At 39.9% G+C, this 14,619-nt stretch overlaps 1 protein-coding gene across 1 annotated transcript in view; it reads left to right on the top strand.

The window, feature by feature from the left end:
• LOC124596050 (adenosine deaminase-like) overlaps positions 1 to 14,619 on the top strand; it is a 112,921-nt gene that overhangs the window by 87,575 nt on the left and 10,727 nt on the right. The window contains exons 5-7 of the mRNA XM_047135023.1: positions 7,890 to 8,093; positions 8,344 to 8,456; positions 12,836 to 13,005. Coding sequence (XP_046990979.1) covers positions 7,890 to 8,093; positions 8,344 to 8,456; positions 12,836 to 13,005 — 487 coding nt within the window. The remainder of the gene's footprint in view (positions 1 to 7,889; positions 8,094 to 8,343; positions 8,457 to 12,835; positions 13,006 to 14,619) is intronic.

Genomic DNA, 14,619 nt, shown 5'->3' with positions numbered 1-14,619 from the left:
CAGTTCACAAGCTGTGTCTCATAGGGGAGGGTCGATGTTGTTGGAGGGAGAGATGTTGTTGGCCATGGTAGGTGAATTTTAGAAACAGGCAGATGTTGGTCATAAGCTGACAACCAGGTTCACATTACCCTATTCACTGAGACTGTTGGTGTCTGCCATTTAGTAGTGTGTCTAATGTGTTCTGTCCACCGTTGAAGACCTCGTGAGGGCCCAAGTATGGAGCCTGGAGAGATTGCCGGATGGAGTCATCATGAAGCATAACATAAGCACAGAGGGAAGAGTTCTTTGTAAATGAAGACTCATGGTAATGAATGTGGTTTCAGTAGAGGAGTGCAGATGTGCAAAATATATTCGCAAACTTGATCAACTAGAGCAGGGAACTTGTCATTGTTTGGGAGGTAAGAGTGTTCGATGAACTCAGCAGGAAGGATAAGCAGCTCACCATACAGGATACTGACAATCAATACTTGTAGATCCTCTCTGTATGTGGCGCATATTTCCAGGAGGATTCATGGTAGTGCCTCCAACCACAAACTGCCGTGACAAATGAGTGCTGCCTTGAGGGTGGGACGCCAATGCCCCAAGAGGCCACTGCTCTGTGGGTGGTAGGCAGTGGTATGAAACATGTCAGCATTGCACAGCACACATAGTTTGGTGAACAGAGAGGATTCAAATTGGTGGCTCTTATCAGTGGTTATTGATGAGGAGCAACCAAAGCAAGAAATCTAGGAGTTTTTGAAGACATTGGTAACCAAATCAACCATAATATCAGATAGAGGCATGGCTTCCACACACCTCATGACTCAGTTGTTGGTTGAGAGTGTATCTTAAAAGCCCTCAGAGAGAGGGGGTGGGCTGACAATGTCAATATCTAAATGATGTAGGCGTCCTTTTGGGGTACTGAATTGCCCTAGAGGGGGCTGTACGTGTCGTTCAACCTTACTTCTCTGGCAAGGGATACAGACATGCATCCAACCACAAAAATTGTTCTTAATTCCCAGCCAGATGAATTGCTCAGCAACAGTTTCATAGTGGCATTGATGCCAGGTTGAACGAGATTGTGCAGGGATGCTAATACCACTCACTGGAGAGGGGGAGGTACAACTGGTCGGAGGGTAGCCATCTACGTGTTGCACATGATGGGAATGTATGAGCCCAGTAGTGGGTGTGGCTCAAGAGTCAGTGCACATTTTGTGTCCTTCAGTATGTCTACAGGCTCTGTGTCATCAGCTTGCAGGTAGGCCAACTTGTCCTTGTCAATGGGAGACATGATAATGTTCACCCAGGACATGTTGTCAGTGACAACTTTGTCAGAACCATGTCAATGGAATACTTCCTGCCTGATTAGGTGCTTGGACCACAGGCATCAGGAAGGAAGGTCCTTGTCAGGATTGTGGATGGCATTTACGAGCTGCTGTTAATAGGTAAAGGCAGTAACTTCACAGCCTCTGATATCATTGTGGAAGTGTCTTACCGCCTCATAGACTATGAGGAGTTCACAGTTGAATGTTGACCACCTAAAGTGGGCAGATGAAAGTTCTCTGGAGATAAATCTGAGAGGCTCAGTGATATTGTCAATGTGCTGTTGCAAAACAGTGCCTTCTGATGTACCACTCACATCAACAGTGGTCAAGATGCAGGTGTCAGGTACTGCGTGTGCTAGTGTGATGGCATGGGTAACAATAGACTTGAGAGCCTCAAATGCTTGCATCATGTCATCTATTCAAGAAACTTCCTCATGCTGGAGGGGTTTCTTTCCAGTCAGAGCATAGGTAAGTGGTGTCTGGACGGAAGCACTGTAAGTTTATAATGCCCAGGTATCTTTGCAGTTTCCGATAGTCTGTGGGTAGTAGAAGTTCATGAATAGATTCAACCTGGTTGAATGTCAGTCAGATGCTCTCAGCTGACACAGTATAGCCTAGGAAAGTTACACTATCATGAGTTAGTTGTGACTTCTTGTGGTTGATTTTGACACCATTAGAGACAATCACCGTTTCATAAGGCACAATGTGGGAGTGGTGAGAATCAGAATTTTGGAATACACAGGGAGGTTGGAAGTTCTGTGTTGCATTTCCAAATGTAGTTTGGAACCAGCAGAAGGGGTACACAGATTGGGGGTATTCTGTGCTGCTTGTGTGTCCTCTGTTTGGTGTCAGCAGTGTGCTCAGATGAGACTTGGGTGGTAATTGGAAAGGGTTTTGGGCTCAGCAAAGGCAGTGCATGGAGATTGCCGCCAGGTGGCTGTGTGTCTTCCAGAAGTACTAAATGTGTTCTCACACAGCTTCTTCCAGCTAGGTGAGTTGGAGGGGAGGTTGTGGGGGGTCATCAGTAGCTCCAACCTTTTCCTTTGCATGACCGCAGGGGTTAGTGAGAAGATGTCTATGTCAGAGGATGCTATAGGCCTGGTCCATGAAGTGGAGCTTAGTCTCCAATGAATCTGAAGCATGAGAAAGTAGTTGTAGCTGCAGCTTGTATGGAAGCTTAACCCTTATGCGGTCGCGTAGCTTTTCATAACAGTAATAGTCGCGTGAGGTGTTGCTAACACCCCAAATAAAAGTGGCTATAATGGCATCATTGGGCAGCATATCTCTGATATGAATATGTCTACTTCACAAAAGGCTATTTAGAATGTTATCTCCCAGTACATTATCGTTTTGTTTAATAATACTTTAGTATTAAATTGGGTTATTTGAAACATATGCAATAATTCCCATTTTTTTACAATATTTTGTTTAATTATTTATTTCTGTTATTCTTCATACTGTATTACAGGTATAAGACATTATACATATAATTAAACATTTGTTCAGTCAGCTCATACAAACATTTTATGAAATCAGTCACTATCACTGGCTGCAAGGGGTGCGTTATCGTAACACTCATCACACACATTTCTCATGTGCTTTACACACATAACTTTCAAACATTGAACACAGTGCGATTTAACTTTTATATCTTTACTCCAAGGACATACTGTGCAGTGCCTGGGCTTAAGTATTGTTTGTTCAGAAGGTGGTGCATTGTTGATGTCTTCAACTCCCGCCATTTCTGCGGCTTTCTTTCTAACTTGTTTAGGCAGGGAGTGAGTGACTGCTCTCTTGCACACCACGGGATTTACTAATGACCTTCCGATGTCAAGTAAAAACATTCTTTGGGCAATCCTCTCATTGTTGTTATTCGCATATATGATGAAGGTGTTAATGCAAGCAAAGTCAATCATTTGGAAAAATAGGGCAAATGGCCAGTGTCTAGTTTCTCTTGAGGTTGAATAAGTAGTGCAAATTTCATCTATTGTGGCCACACCTGTTTTGGTCTTATTGTACATCGTTATAATTTCTGGTTTTTTTCCTCCACAGTATTAGTGTCAATGACACCATCTTGATACAAAGATGAAAGGAGAATAAAGTTTTTGCCCTTCTTTGGCACATATTAAACTATGGTGATATCCTTTCTGAATCCAAAAATGCTGCTTCTAAGTTCACAACCTTTCGTGCAAACAAAGTCTGGAGGGAGCTCCCTTTTATCCCTCTTATTCTTTCTAAGAGTTCCTACTACTGTAAGTTTCTTTTTCAGCAGCTCTTCAGCCAGTGGTATGGATCAAAACCAATTGTCTTGTGTCACACTGCATCCTGTACCTTCAATAGGCCGTACAAGTCTATTTTCTATCTCCTGAGGCGAGTTTGACAGTGCAAAGAGACCCTCTGGCTGTTTCTCAACGTTGATTTCCATCCCCAAAGTATACTATGTTCTTGCATCACATAAGGTGATAATTTTCAAACCATATTTTGCAGGCTTGCTTAGTATATACTGCCGAAAACTGCGTTTGCCTCTAAATGCAACCAGTTGTTCATCCACTGTCATCTATTCAGACACAGTGTAATTACTGACACAGTTTGACATGAATAATTCAAATACTTCTCTGAACGCAGCTAGGCGATCAAGTTCTCTACGCTGTGATCTGTCTCGAATATCATCGAATCTCATTGTTGCATGAAATATTGCAATTCAAAAACCATTTGTGTGCCATAAGTCTCCCAGGTTTTGGTGTCCTGCCCTGTAATGCCCAGCCAATATCAACAGACCCAGATGAGATTTGATTTCTTCCTCATTTGTTGGTTTGGCATCATGGTCTCTTGTGAAATTTGTTGCAATATGTTGTATGTCAATATTTGTGCATGATGTAATTGTTCTAATTATTATGTCATTTATAAATATCAAAAAACAGCCCACAGCAGTTTTCACAGATTTTGTGATAGCTTTCACACCAGGGAGATGAATAATGAGGTCTACACTTATAGTTCTTACATTATGACTAGGACAACTTTTCATCCATTTTGTAACCTTATCCTTTCCAATAAAAAATTCATGCTTGCTTTCATTATACCTGCACTTACTTGTGGTTCCAGTTCCAGGTTGTCTTCATCCTCCATTTCTGTGTCACTGTGATGAGAGAGAACTTCACAACTGTCTGTTTCCTCCTCTTTCTCTTCTCCTCCTTCAAAAGTTTCGTCTAAGATATCTTCCAGAAGCTTCCACACTCTTTCTTGTTCTATTTCGTAATGATCAATAGCTGTTTTAACTGCAGAGAATGACAAAATACAAGCAGCTGCTATGGAATACAACTGTGCGCTTTCTCACAGCACTGCAACATGAAGAGTTGTGTGGGGTGCCGGCAACACCCCAAGGCACATTGTTGCATGTTTTCTTGGAACTTGCACTTCCATTGTAGATTCTATTGTTACTCAAAGCTTTTGTATTATGCCCTAGAAAGGTACCAAACAACATGACATTATACACCTGTCCATTATGCAATAATCCATCCATAGGGATGACTGGTGTGTTCTGAACACCCCATGTGACCATTAAGCATTAATAAGCCACAACGTTCGTAACATTATGTCAGGCATGTATTCCACATCAACTAATGAAGGTAAGTGGTGCCCGAGTTGGGATGGAGTACATATTTCCAAGCTTTTATCGTTTATAATCTGATGAATAACTTTAATTGAAGGGTGTGAAAAATGCTCAATTATGATGCAAGCCAAAGCAATGAACTAAAATTTGTACCAGCACTTGGATTTGAACCTGGGTCTCTTGCTTATCAGACAGATGTGCTAACTGCTGTGCCAAGTTAGCACTGTGGCTACCACAACTGCATGGATTACCTATGTATGCCTCCCTCCTTGATAGAAATCCCAATTCACAGCTCAGGCCATTGCTTTTCCCCTTCTAAACTTGCATCAGTATTTCAGAGGCTCTCCAGTACTGGAATAGCACATTAGCGGTGAACAAAATGGGGTTAATCCTTCTTTGGCCTGCATCATTATTGTAGATAAAAGTAAGACTCAAATGTCACAGGAACTTCATCTGTATAGGATTAATAAATGTTTGATTATCAAATTTTTGGCCACAAAGTCATCCCCAATGTCATGGAGGTTGAAGAGGTTGTCAGCCAAGGTGAACCAAGTCTGGGGGTTGTCTTTCAGCAGTGGAGGGCAGTTTAGGAAACCTGCCAGTGAAGAGGCACTGTGAGTGGCAAAATCTTGATTGAGTGATGGATGTTGTCCCAGGGCAACATTGGCTGAAGTCATCATGGGGGGGGGGGGGGGGTAAGGGGCGGGGGGGTCAGGATGGCAACCACAGTCAGTACATAACCCTGTAGGCATGAGAGCATGGTTGACTGATGTGGCAGCAACGACCTTGGTTGTTGAATGCAGCAGCAGTGTTTAGTGGGCTGTGAGATTTTGTGACATGGAAAGTGTAGAAGTGCAGTTGGCCATCGTGGGTGATACAGCCGTGGCTGCGAAAGATGATAGCAGAAGATGCAAAGTATACAGAACTGGAGAACATACAGTACCTTGATGGGCTTGACAAGTGTGGTAGTTAATAGTTTGCTGGCCACTTAGTGTCAATGTTAACGTATGAAGGACATTTGCCCCACATTGGGCAGTAATATCAGGTCCAAAAATTCATTGGTCTGTGGATCTTGTGAAGTGCTGAGATCGACGTGTCCTTGCATAAATACCACAGACAATGCACTTGGTTTGTGCCATTGTGAACTCCAATAGGTTAAAGAGCTCACTTGTGTTGCATGAGGAAGGAATCATTCCTGTTCCATTATAACACAGTTTGTGGTGGGTGGGACACCTTAGATTCAAAATACAAAGGCAAAATGTGATAGAGAACACAGAATCTTGTGCATTGTATGATGAATGACTCACAGTACGTAATGTGCACACACCACACAGTAGACAGTCACTGGAAACATGTGAGAAATGAAAATTGGTCTGAGGTCACCAATGTGGTAGGTTCTGTCCCTTTGTTGTATGATGCAGAAATAAAAATTTCCAAAATGAGATAAGTTGTGGAACAATTTATTCACTAGCTGCATGAACACACAATGAACAAATTTGAGAAAAACCAAAGCAATATGAAGTGAGCAAAGAATATAGATATTAGAGTCTCCATGTAAAGACCCAGAGGTGCTGTTTTTGTGTTTGATAGTGACCACGTAAGGATCAGTAGTATACAGCTTACGTGTATTTTGTTTGGGTTTTCCGTCACTGCACATTAATAGTCTTTTTTTTTTTCTCTTTCATTTTGACTAGATAGTAATTCTTCTTTGGACTTTTGTAGTCCTCTTATGTGATCCTGCTCCCTATTATGCACCAGGAAGTGTGAATCCTTTGAGACATTGTATTTTTAATCACTAACTAAATCAAATTCCTGATTGCTTTTGTCAGCCTGCTTGTAGTTAAGGTCTCAATTAACTAATATTTTGAAATTTTTTAAAAAATAGCAGTATACCAAATTGTGTGGATGGGCTTCTGATGATTACAACACACTGAATAAAGCAGAAGCCTCTTTGAAACAATTGCTGAAATGAAGTTATAGTAGTTACTTAGTGCATACGGTTTGTCATGTGTACCTGTGTTATTCAGTAGGAGATGATCTGTCCTTCCGATAATTGCACTGGAAGGTAGATGTTTTTCTTTTATAGTAGCATTTGCAACTGTCAGAGTGCAGCAGTACCCAGTGCTGAGTTGCATAGGAAATTATGAAATGAGTAAAATAGTGAATGCTCTATAATTAAAGACTTGTTCTCTGATTAGAGTAGTACTCATCAGTAACCACTTGTTCCTTTAACATGTGAAAATTTAGGTGTGACTATGGGTAGTACAAAGTCAAAACATGACATTATGGGTCATTGCATCACTCCTTTTCCCTCATAAAGCCTTTCCGTTATCTCCATCCGCTGTTGTGATATGTCTGCCTTGCCCACAATTTCTCCATTATGTTCTGATGTTCAGTCTTCATTTCCAATTTTTAATTTCTTATAGCAATGTAGATGCGCTATAATTCCTCTCATCAGTGATTTAATACGTCACAAAATAACAAAAAGTGCTATCACACACAAGTTCATTTTTAGTTTCCTCTTTTCCTCCAATCCAGAAACTTTTGCTGCTTATTTCCAGTGACCCCAATACTTTTCAATATACCTTGACCACACTTATTTGACAATGGTATCTTCCACTACACAACATCCCTGGGGTTCTGTGGATACAGTTCAAAAACGTGTAATATTGATACTCTTTCCTTCTCATCCTGTCCAGTAAGTCTCCTCTAACAGGGGGTTCAGGGCAACTTTTCTGAGCTCTACCCCTTATCCAAAACTTCACCAGTACTTTTCCATCATCCCTCTTCCTTCCCCTTCAGTTCTTCTGCCAGAAGGAAGAGCCACTGGCTCTGAAACCTTGCAAACTGTATACCTTTTATAGGTGTGTTCTCCTGCCACCACCTGTTGAGTAGATTTTTTGTCTATCAGTTACATTATATTTTCAAAAATAATTAATTGTCATTATTTTTACTCATGATATATTATATTGCAGAACTGGGAGAGGTTGTGAGTGCTGTAAATCGTGGTTTTCAGCGTGGTGAGAATGACTTTGGTGTCAAAGCAAATACTATTCTCTCTGCACTCAATGGTACTGGCACAATAAAGGATATCGTGGAGCTATGCAAGAAGTTTAAAGGAGATGGTGTTGTTGGATTGGACATAGCAATGAATGCAAATGACAAATCAGAAACTTACGGTGAGCATTTTTTACTTTCATTACTGAAAAATTTAAGAAGAAAAAGAAGGTACAGAAACATAATGTCCAGATTTCTTGATAGACTCTAAAGTTACCTATTGTTAAAATAAAATTGAGAATAAAATCCAGTATAAAATAACTTCAAAACTAAAAACATAGACTTTAAAAGAGAAAAGATGTTGCTCAATGTAGATTGTGTTGGACATATATATTAGCATGAAATAAATGGTGAAAATACCTTTTCAATCAGTTGAAGTACCATTAAACCAAGAAGAGATTGGTGCATATGAAGAGGCCAGGAAATCTGGAATTCACAGAACACTGCATGCTGGTGAAGCTGGTGGGGCTGAAATGGTACAAAGGGTATGTTACAGACTATGCTTTAATATATTTTTCTTATCACAACATTTTTCTTGGACCAATTTGAATGTGCAAAATTAGAGAGCTGTTGCTTGTGGCATTAGAAGAATCAATTGTCATCTTCATCAAAAAGTCCTCAGAATGACAACTGCAGGGACAAAAAGATCATAATAAACCTAAATCATGACTCATGCATTAGGCATGCAAATTCTCTGTGTAGTATTCTTGAATTGTTCTTATAGATAAATAAGTTAATCAGGCTGAGTTTACTTACACCAAAGTTCAGTCCAGTCAGTGTAGTTGTGTATGGGGCAGTCAAATGAAACTGGGATAGAGTATATAATTAACACAGCAAAGACATACTCACTTTGTCAGAAAAGTTCCATGACAGGTTTTTTGTTATTTCTGAGTTTGCAATATTATAAGGAAAAAATGTTGTTTATATATTACCTGTTACGTGCGTGTCCTTGAAATGAGCTTGGTCATGTTTCTGTGCAAACTCATGAGGTGACAGGGCTGTGCTTAGCAACACAGTGCTTGGGTTCTTTGTGCAATAGTTGTTGTGACACAGTGGATGCTGATTGTGAGCAAAGAGTGAACATTAAGTTCTGTGTTAAGCTTGGAAAAACCACTAGTGAAATGTGGACAATTATCAAGCAAACTTAAGCAGGTGAGGCACTTTCAAGAAGTCATGTTTATGAGCGGCACAAAAGTTTTCATAAAGGCAAGGATTTAGTGCAAGATGATACCAGAGCTGGTCGCTCGTCTACGGCACAAACAGATGAAGATGAGGAGCGTGTAAGGCCATTATTACAAGAAGACCATCATGTAATCATGCATGCGATATCAAAAGAATTTAACCTGAATCATGATGTGTATCATAAGATTTTACGCAAAGATATAGGGAACTGGAAACTAATGCAAAACTCTGCCCTCACACACTAAGAGACCAATGAAGGAAAGATGAAGAATTTCTGCTGAACTACTGGATAGAGCCAGACATGATACCACATTTCTGTCAAAGATATTTTGCTGGGAATGAAAGTTGATACCACCAGAATGACCTTCATATGAAGCGTCAAAGTGCTGAATGGTGGAATCCTGGATCAACAACTTCAAAAAAAGTCAAACAACAACTTTCAAGAACAAAGGCAATGTTGATCGCATTCTCTGACAGTAAAGTCTTAGCTCATCATGAGTACACTTTCCTCCAGGTAAAACAGTGAACAAAACTCTTGAAAGAAACCAAAGTCCTGAAACATATATGATAAGCAGTTCAATGTTGCTGCCCTGATTTGAGGCATTCTCAGGATTGGTTCTTACTGCATGACAATGCAAGACCCCATACTACCTTATCTGTTACAAAGTATCTGGCCAGACATTCTGTTATTGCCATCCTATATCCACTATATTCACCCAACATCTCACCTTGTGATTTTTCCTTGGTTCCATGCGTGAAAAGCTACTGAAAGGAAAGTTTCATCAAGATATTGCAGACATGCAACAGGCTGTAAAAAATGAGCGTACAAGCATCACAGTTGAAAATTTCCCTGCTTTCTTCCAAGATCTCCAGAAACTGTGTATAGATAGCCAAGGGGACTACTTCAATAGGAGCTAGGATCATTACTTGGTAAGCGCCATTTTCTACTTAGGAAAAAAGCTGTCGTGGAACTTTTCTGACAAAGGTAGTATGTAACACAGGTAGGTATGCATACAGAAGTGTCCTCTATTTGGAATCACAAAGGAACAGTGTGAACATTCACAGCTGTGATATTTATCTGTTAGACATGCTCAACATGAGGTCAGTGAATCATGTGTGCATCTGACTTCACTATGCAGAGTGCGAAAGACAAACAGTGAGGTGTAGTGCAGTTTTTGACTGTGAAAGGAGTGTCAGGCTATGAAATTCATGCTCAAATGCCTGCCGAGTGTGTTGAACACAGTACATCATGTGTTAATGTATTTCTGTGGAATGAATGTTTTCCAGAAGGCTGCATCTCATTGAAAGACAGAGGTTGGCCAGGACAGGCACATTGCGGCATTACCCCTTCTGTCATTCCTGCAATAGATGCTGCTATCAGAAATGACTAATGGTGGACAGTGGGAGACATTTGGCTCATGTTGGGCGCCAGTCACAGTATTGCTCACCCCATCATGACATAGCACCTGAAGTTCCAGAAAGTCTGTGCACAGTGGGTTTCCGTCAACCTGATGGAGCAGCAGAAGTTGAACAGAATCTCAACTTCACTGCAGCACCTGGAGTGGTATCATGATAAAGAATATCATTTTCCATCCTATGTCATGTGAGATGAGACATGATGTCATCATTTTGAGACAGAGAGCAAGTGTCAGATCCAATAATGGAAGCACATGGTTCCACCCCCCACCCAAAAAATCCAAAGCCATGCACACCAGCTCTGGGAAAGTCATGATGACTTATTTCTTTGACTGCAAGAGCCTGATGCTCATTGGCTTTCTGGCACACAGCATCACAATTAATGTGACAAATGGACACTTTTAAAAAATTGAAGCTCACAGTCAAGTCCAAATGCTCAAGAATTTTGATGGATGGCATCATTCTGTTGCCAAGGTTGTTTTGACTACACTGCAGAAGTATTTACACATCCTCCATACAGTCCCAATCTCTCCCCAAGTGATTTTCATATTTTTGGAGCACTGAAGAAAGATATTCATGGCTATCAATTTGCTTTGAATGAAGAAGTGCACACCTCAATACAGTCATGGTTCCATGGGCAAGCACAAACATTTTTCCATGAAGGCATTGCCCATCTTGTCTCACAACAGGAGCATGAATAGTGGTTTGAATTACACAATCAATATTTTGTTTGTTGCATAGCTATGTGAAATCTATGATCTTTTACAATTATTTTCATAGCATGTGTCAGAATCTCATGACTCTAAACAAATATGTTTGTACAGTCATTCCAGATACCTTGTGCTCTGACAAGTGTCATTCAATGTCAGTTTTGCCCACAAAAGCAGTCTTTAATTATATCCATTTAATGTGGAGAATAACTTTAGTTATAAACAGGCAATTTGATGTTATTTTAGAATGTCACTGCATAGTTCTTCTTACGGAAAACAGTCTTCTGGCATTTGAGTTTATCAGTGAGTCTCTCACTGTCAGAGAGGATGTGAGCCTGTGAACCAGTGTTCTGAATGCTTCATTTCTCTGTTTCATCGTACAATCGGTGTGCAGGTACAAATGTTTCTTTTCCAAACATCGAGGAATAAAGTGGTCACCTGTTCTCAAGGGTTGCTCCCTCTCTGGCTTTATACACAAAAATGTAGAAAAAGATAGATTGCTATATAAAGGAGACACATTAAGTTGCAGACAGGCACAATCAAAAGGCACTTACACAAAGCTTTCAGCCTCAGACTTCATCAGAAAAAGACAGAATGGTCTGTGTTTCTCTATTTTCCTTATTCTCTTTTGCTGATGAAGGCTGTGGCCAAAAGCTTTGTGTAAGTGTCTTTTAATTGTGCCTGTCTACAACTTAATGTGGCTTCTTTACTGTAAGTAGCAATCTATCTTTTCCAACATTGTTGATATTCCTACTACGTATTTAGTGTGCTACAGTTGAAAGGTATTTTGCATTGCCTCTCTATGGTATTCTACCTCTTTGTTAAAAACATCCATTTTATTTTTCACATGGTAAATTATTCTCTTGTTCACTGAAGTGAGGCTCTGTTATCTTTGATTACCTTATTCTGATCACTACTGCCCACATGCTACTAATTCACTCACTGGTCATTGTATACTTATTATCAGTCTGTGAGCAGTTTGCTGTTTTTTTTTTTCTGTGTTCACAGTGTATAAAGCTGCTGTAGACCCCCAACATTTTTCACGTGAGGAATATTATCCAAAGACTCATTGACTACAAGCTTATTTAAAAATATTAGTAAAGATATCACACTTCAAAAAGTCACTGTGTTTCACCTAAATGTGTACTATCTGACCATGATACTATCGCACTTGCCCTCTCATGGCCAATATTGGAAACATGCAGTGACTTTACATTATACAGCTACACTGGCGACTAAGGAAAATGCAACACACTGTAAATGATTTCAAGACAGTTTTGCACATATTATCAAGCAGTTCAGAATTTGTGGTTAAATATCACAATAAAAACTCACGATAAGCCATCCAAAGTACTGCCATTCCCATGTGCAATAATATTGTGGTCAACTAATACTGCACCAAATATAAACAAAGAAAATGAGAAAAATCTAAGTAAGAAAATTCATACCGATTCAGACAGACAGCTAAATTCCACATAAATAAATAAGTGACAATGAGTATAACATATTTAATGGATAACTCTACGTTATTTCATATGGAATGATTTGTGTTCTAGGCCCTGGATGTATACCACACAGAGCGTGTGGGACATGGTTATCGTGTGGTTGAAAATGAAGCTATTTACAGCAGTTGTAAAGAAAAAAGAGTACATTTTGAGACCTGTCCTTGGTCAAGTTATCTTACTGGAACAGTCCCATTGGGTGTAAGGAAGCACCCAATTGTCAGGTAATATTGTTAACACTGTAACATATTAGTTTCAACTAACTTTCATACGCAGCATCAAATGTAGAAAGTTTAACATATAGCACAAACAAATCTCATGTTTTCAGTTTTCATATCTTCTACTGACACTTGTTTCTGTGGCATTTCTCAATCTGTTATGTAACTTATTAATAATCAGTTAAATGAAATTGCCATATTTTATTCCAGTCATAAGGCCTGGCTTATGAATTTTAATTCTGCCAGTGAACTGGCTTAAGCTAATTTGGCTAACAATTAAAATCTGTCAACATAATATTACAGATGGCTGTAGTATCATGTACACAAGGTATAAAAGGGCAGTGTATTGATAGTGTTGTCATTTGTACTGTTTTCATGTGAAAAGGTTTCTGAAGAGATTATGGCTGCACAATGGGAATTAACAGACTTTGAACGCAGAATGGTAGTTGGAGCTACTTGCATGAGGAATTCCATTTTTAAAATCATTAGGGAATTCAATATTCTGATACCACAGTGTCAAGAGTGTAGCAATACCACATTTCAGGCATTACCTCTCACTATGCACAATGCAGTGGTTAACAGCCTTCATTCGCAACTGAAAGCAGGGGCATTTGAGTAGAATTGTCAGTGGTAATGGACAAGCAACACTGCATGAAATAAAATTTGGGATGTACAGTGAATGTATTCTTTGAGACAGTGTGGTGAAATTTGGCATTAATGGGCTATAACAGCAGATGACAGATATGAGTGCCCTTGCCAGCAGTACAACATTGCCTGCAGCACCTGTCCTGGGCTCATGTCCATCTCAGTCGGCCATAGATGACTTGAAACCATGGCCTGGTCAGATGAGTCCTGATTTAGTTGGCAAGACCTGATGGTAGTATTTGAGTGTGGCACAGACCCCACAAAGCCATGGAACATTGTGCAAGCTGGTGGTTGGCTCCATAACAGTGTGGGCTGTTTTTAGATGGAATGGACTGGATTCTCTGAATGTTTAGCTACTTGGAGACCATTTGCAACCATTCATGGCTGTCATATTTCCAAACAATGATGGAATTTTTGTGGATGATAATGCAACATGCCATGATCAGTTTGTGCATAAAATCCTTCACTAGCAATACTTTCACGGTTATGGATGGCTATAGAGGTAGCATGGCTCAACATTTCTGTAGGAGACTTCTAGCGACTTGTTGAGTCCAAGTCTCATCAAGTTGCTGCACTACACCAAGCAAAAGGAGGTCCAACACGGTATTAGGAGGAGATGCCACATGACTTTGTCATCTCACTACTTCACAGCAGTGAAAAAGGCAGCTGGGGGGGAGGGGGGGGGGCGGGGACAATGTCAGCTAAGAAAGTATCCCCCTCCATCTTTCTTCATGCTTTCTTGACTGCAGCTTTTTCACCCTATTCTTTAACCAGAAAAAAACTGGAATCTTTTCTGAAAATGGTATTATTGCTTCAGAAAATGTCATCCCTTGCAATTAAACAATATTTTTCTGAGAGTAGAAGCCATAGTTCTGTGTATCTATTTAATATTTTTGTAGGAAATTTTTGAATACTGTAATAAAGTACACCATTGTTAAGAGTATCCCAATTTTTAATGCAGTTTCAACTATGATT

This window comes from Schistocerca americana, chromosome 2 (genome assembly GCF_021461395.2).
Source record: "Schistocerca americana isolate TAMUIC-IGC-003095 chromosome 2, iqSchAmer2.1, whole genome shotgun sequence".
NCBI lineage: Eukaryota > Metazoa > Arthropoda > Insecta > Orthoptera > Acrididae > Schistocerca > Schistocerca americana.
The sequence above is the reverse complement of the archived record's forward strand: the minus strand, read 5'-3'. Positions and strand labels throughout refer to the sequence as shown.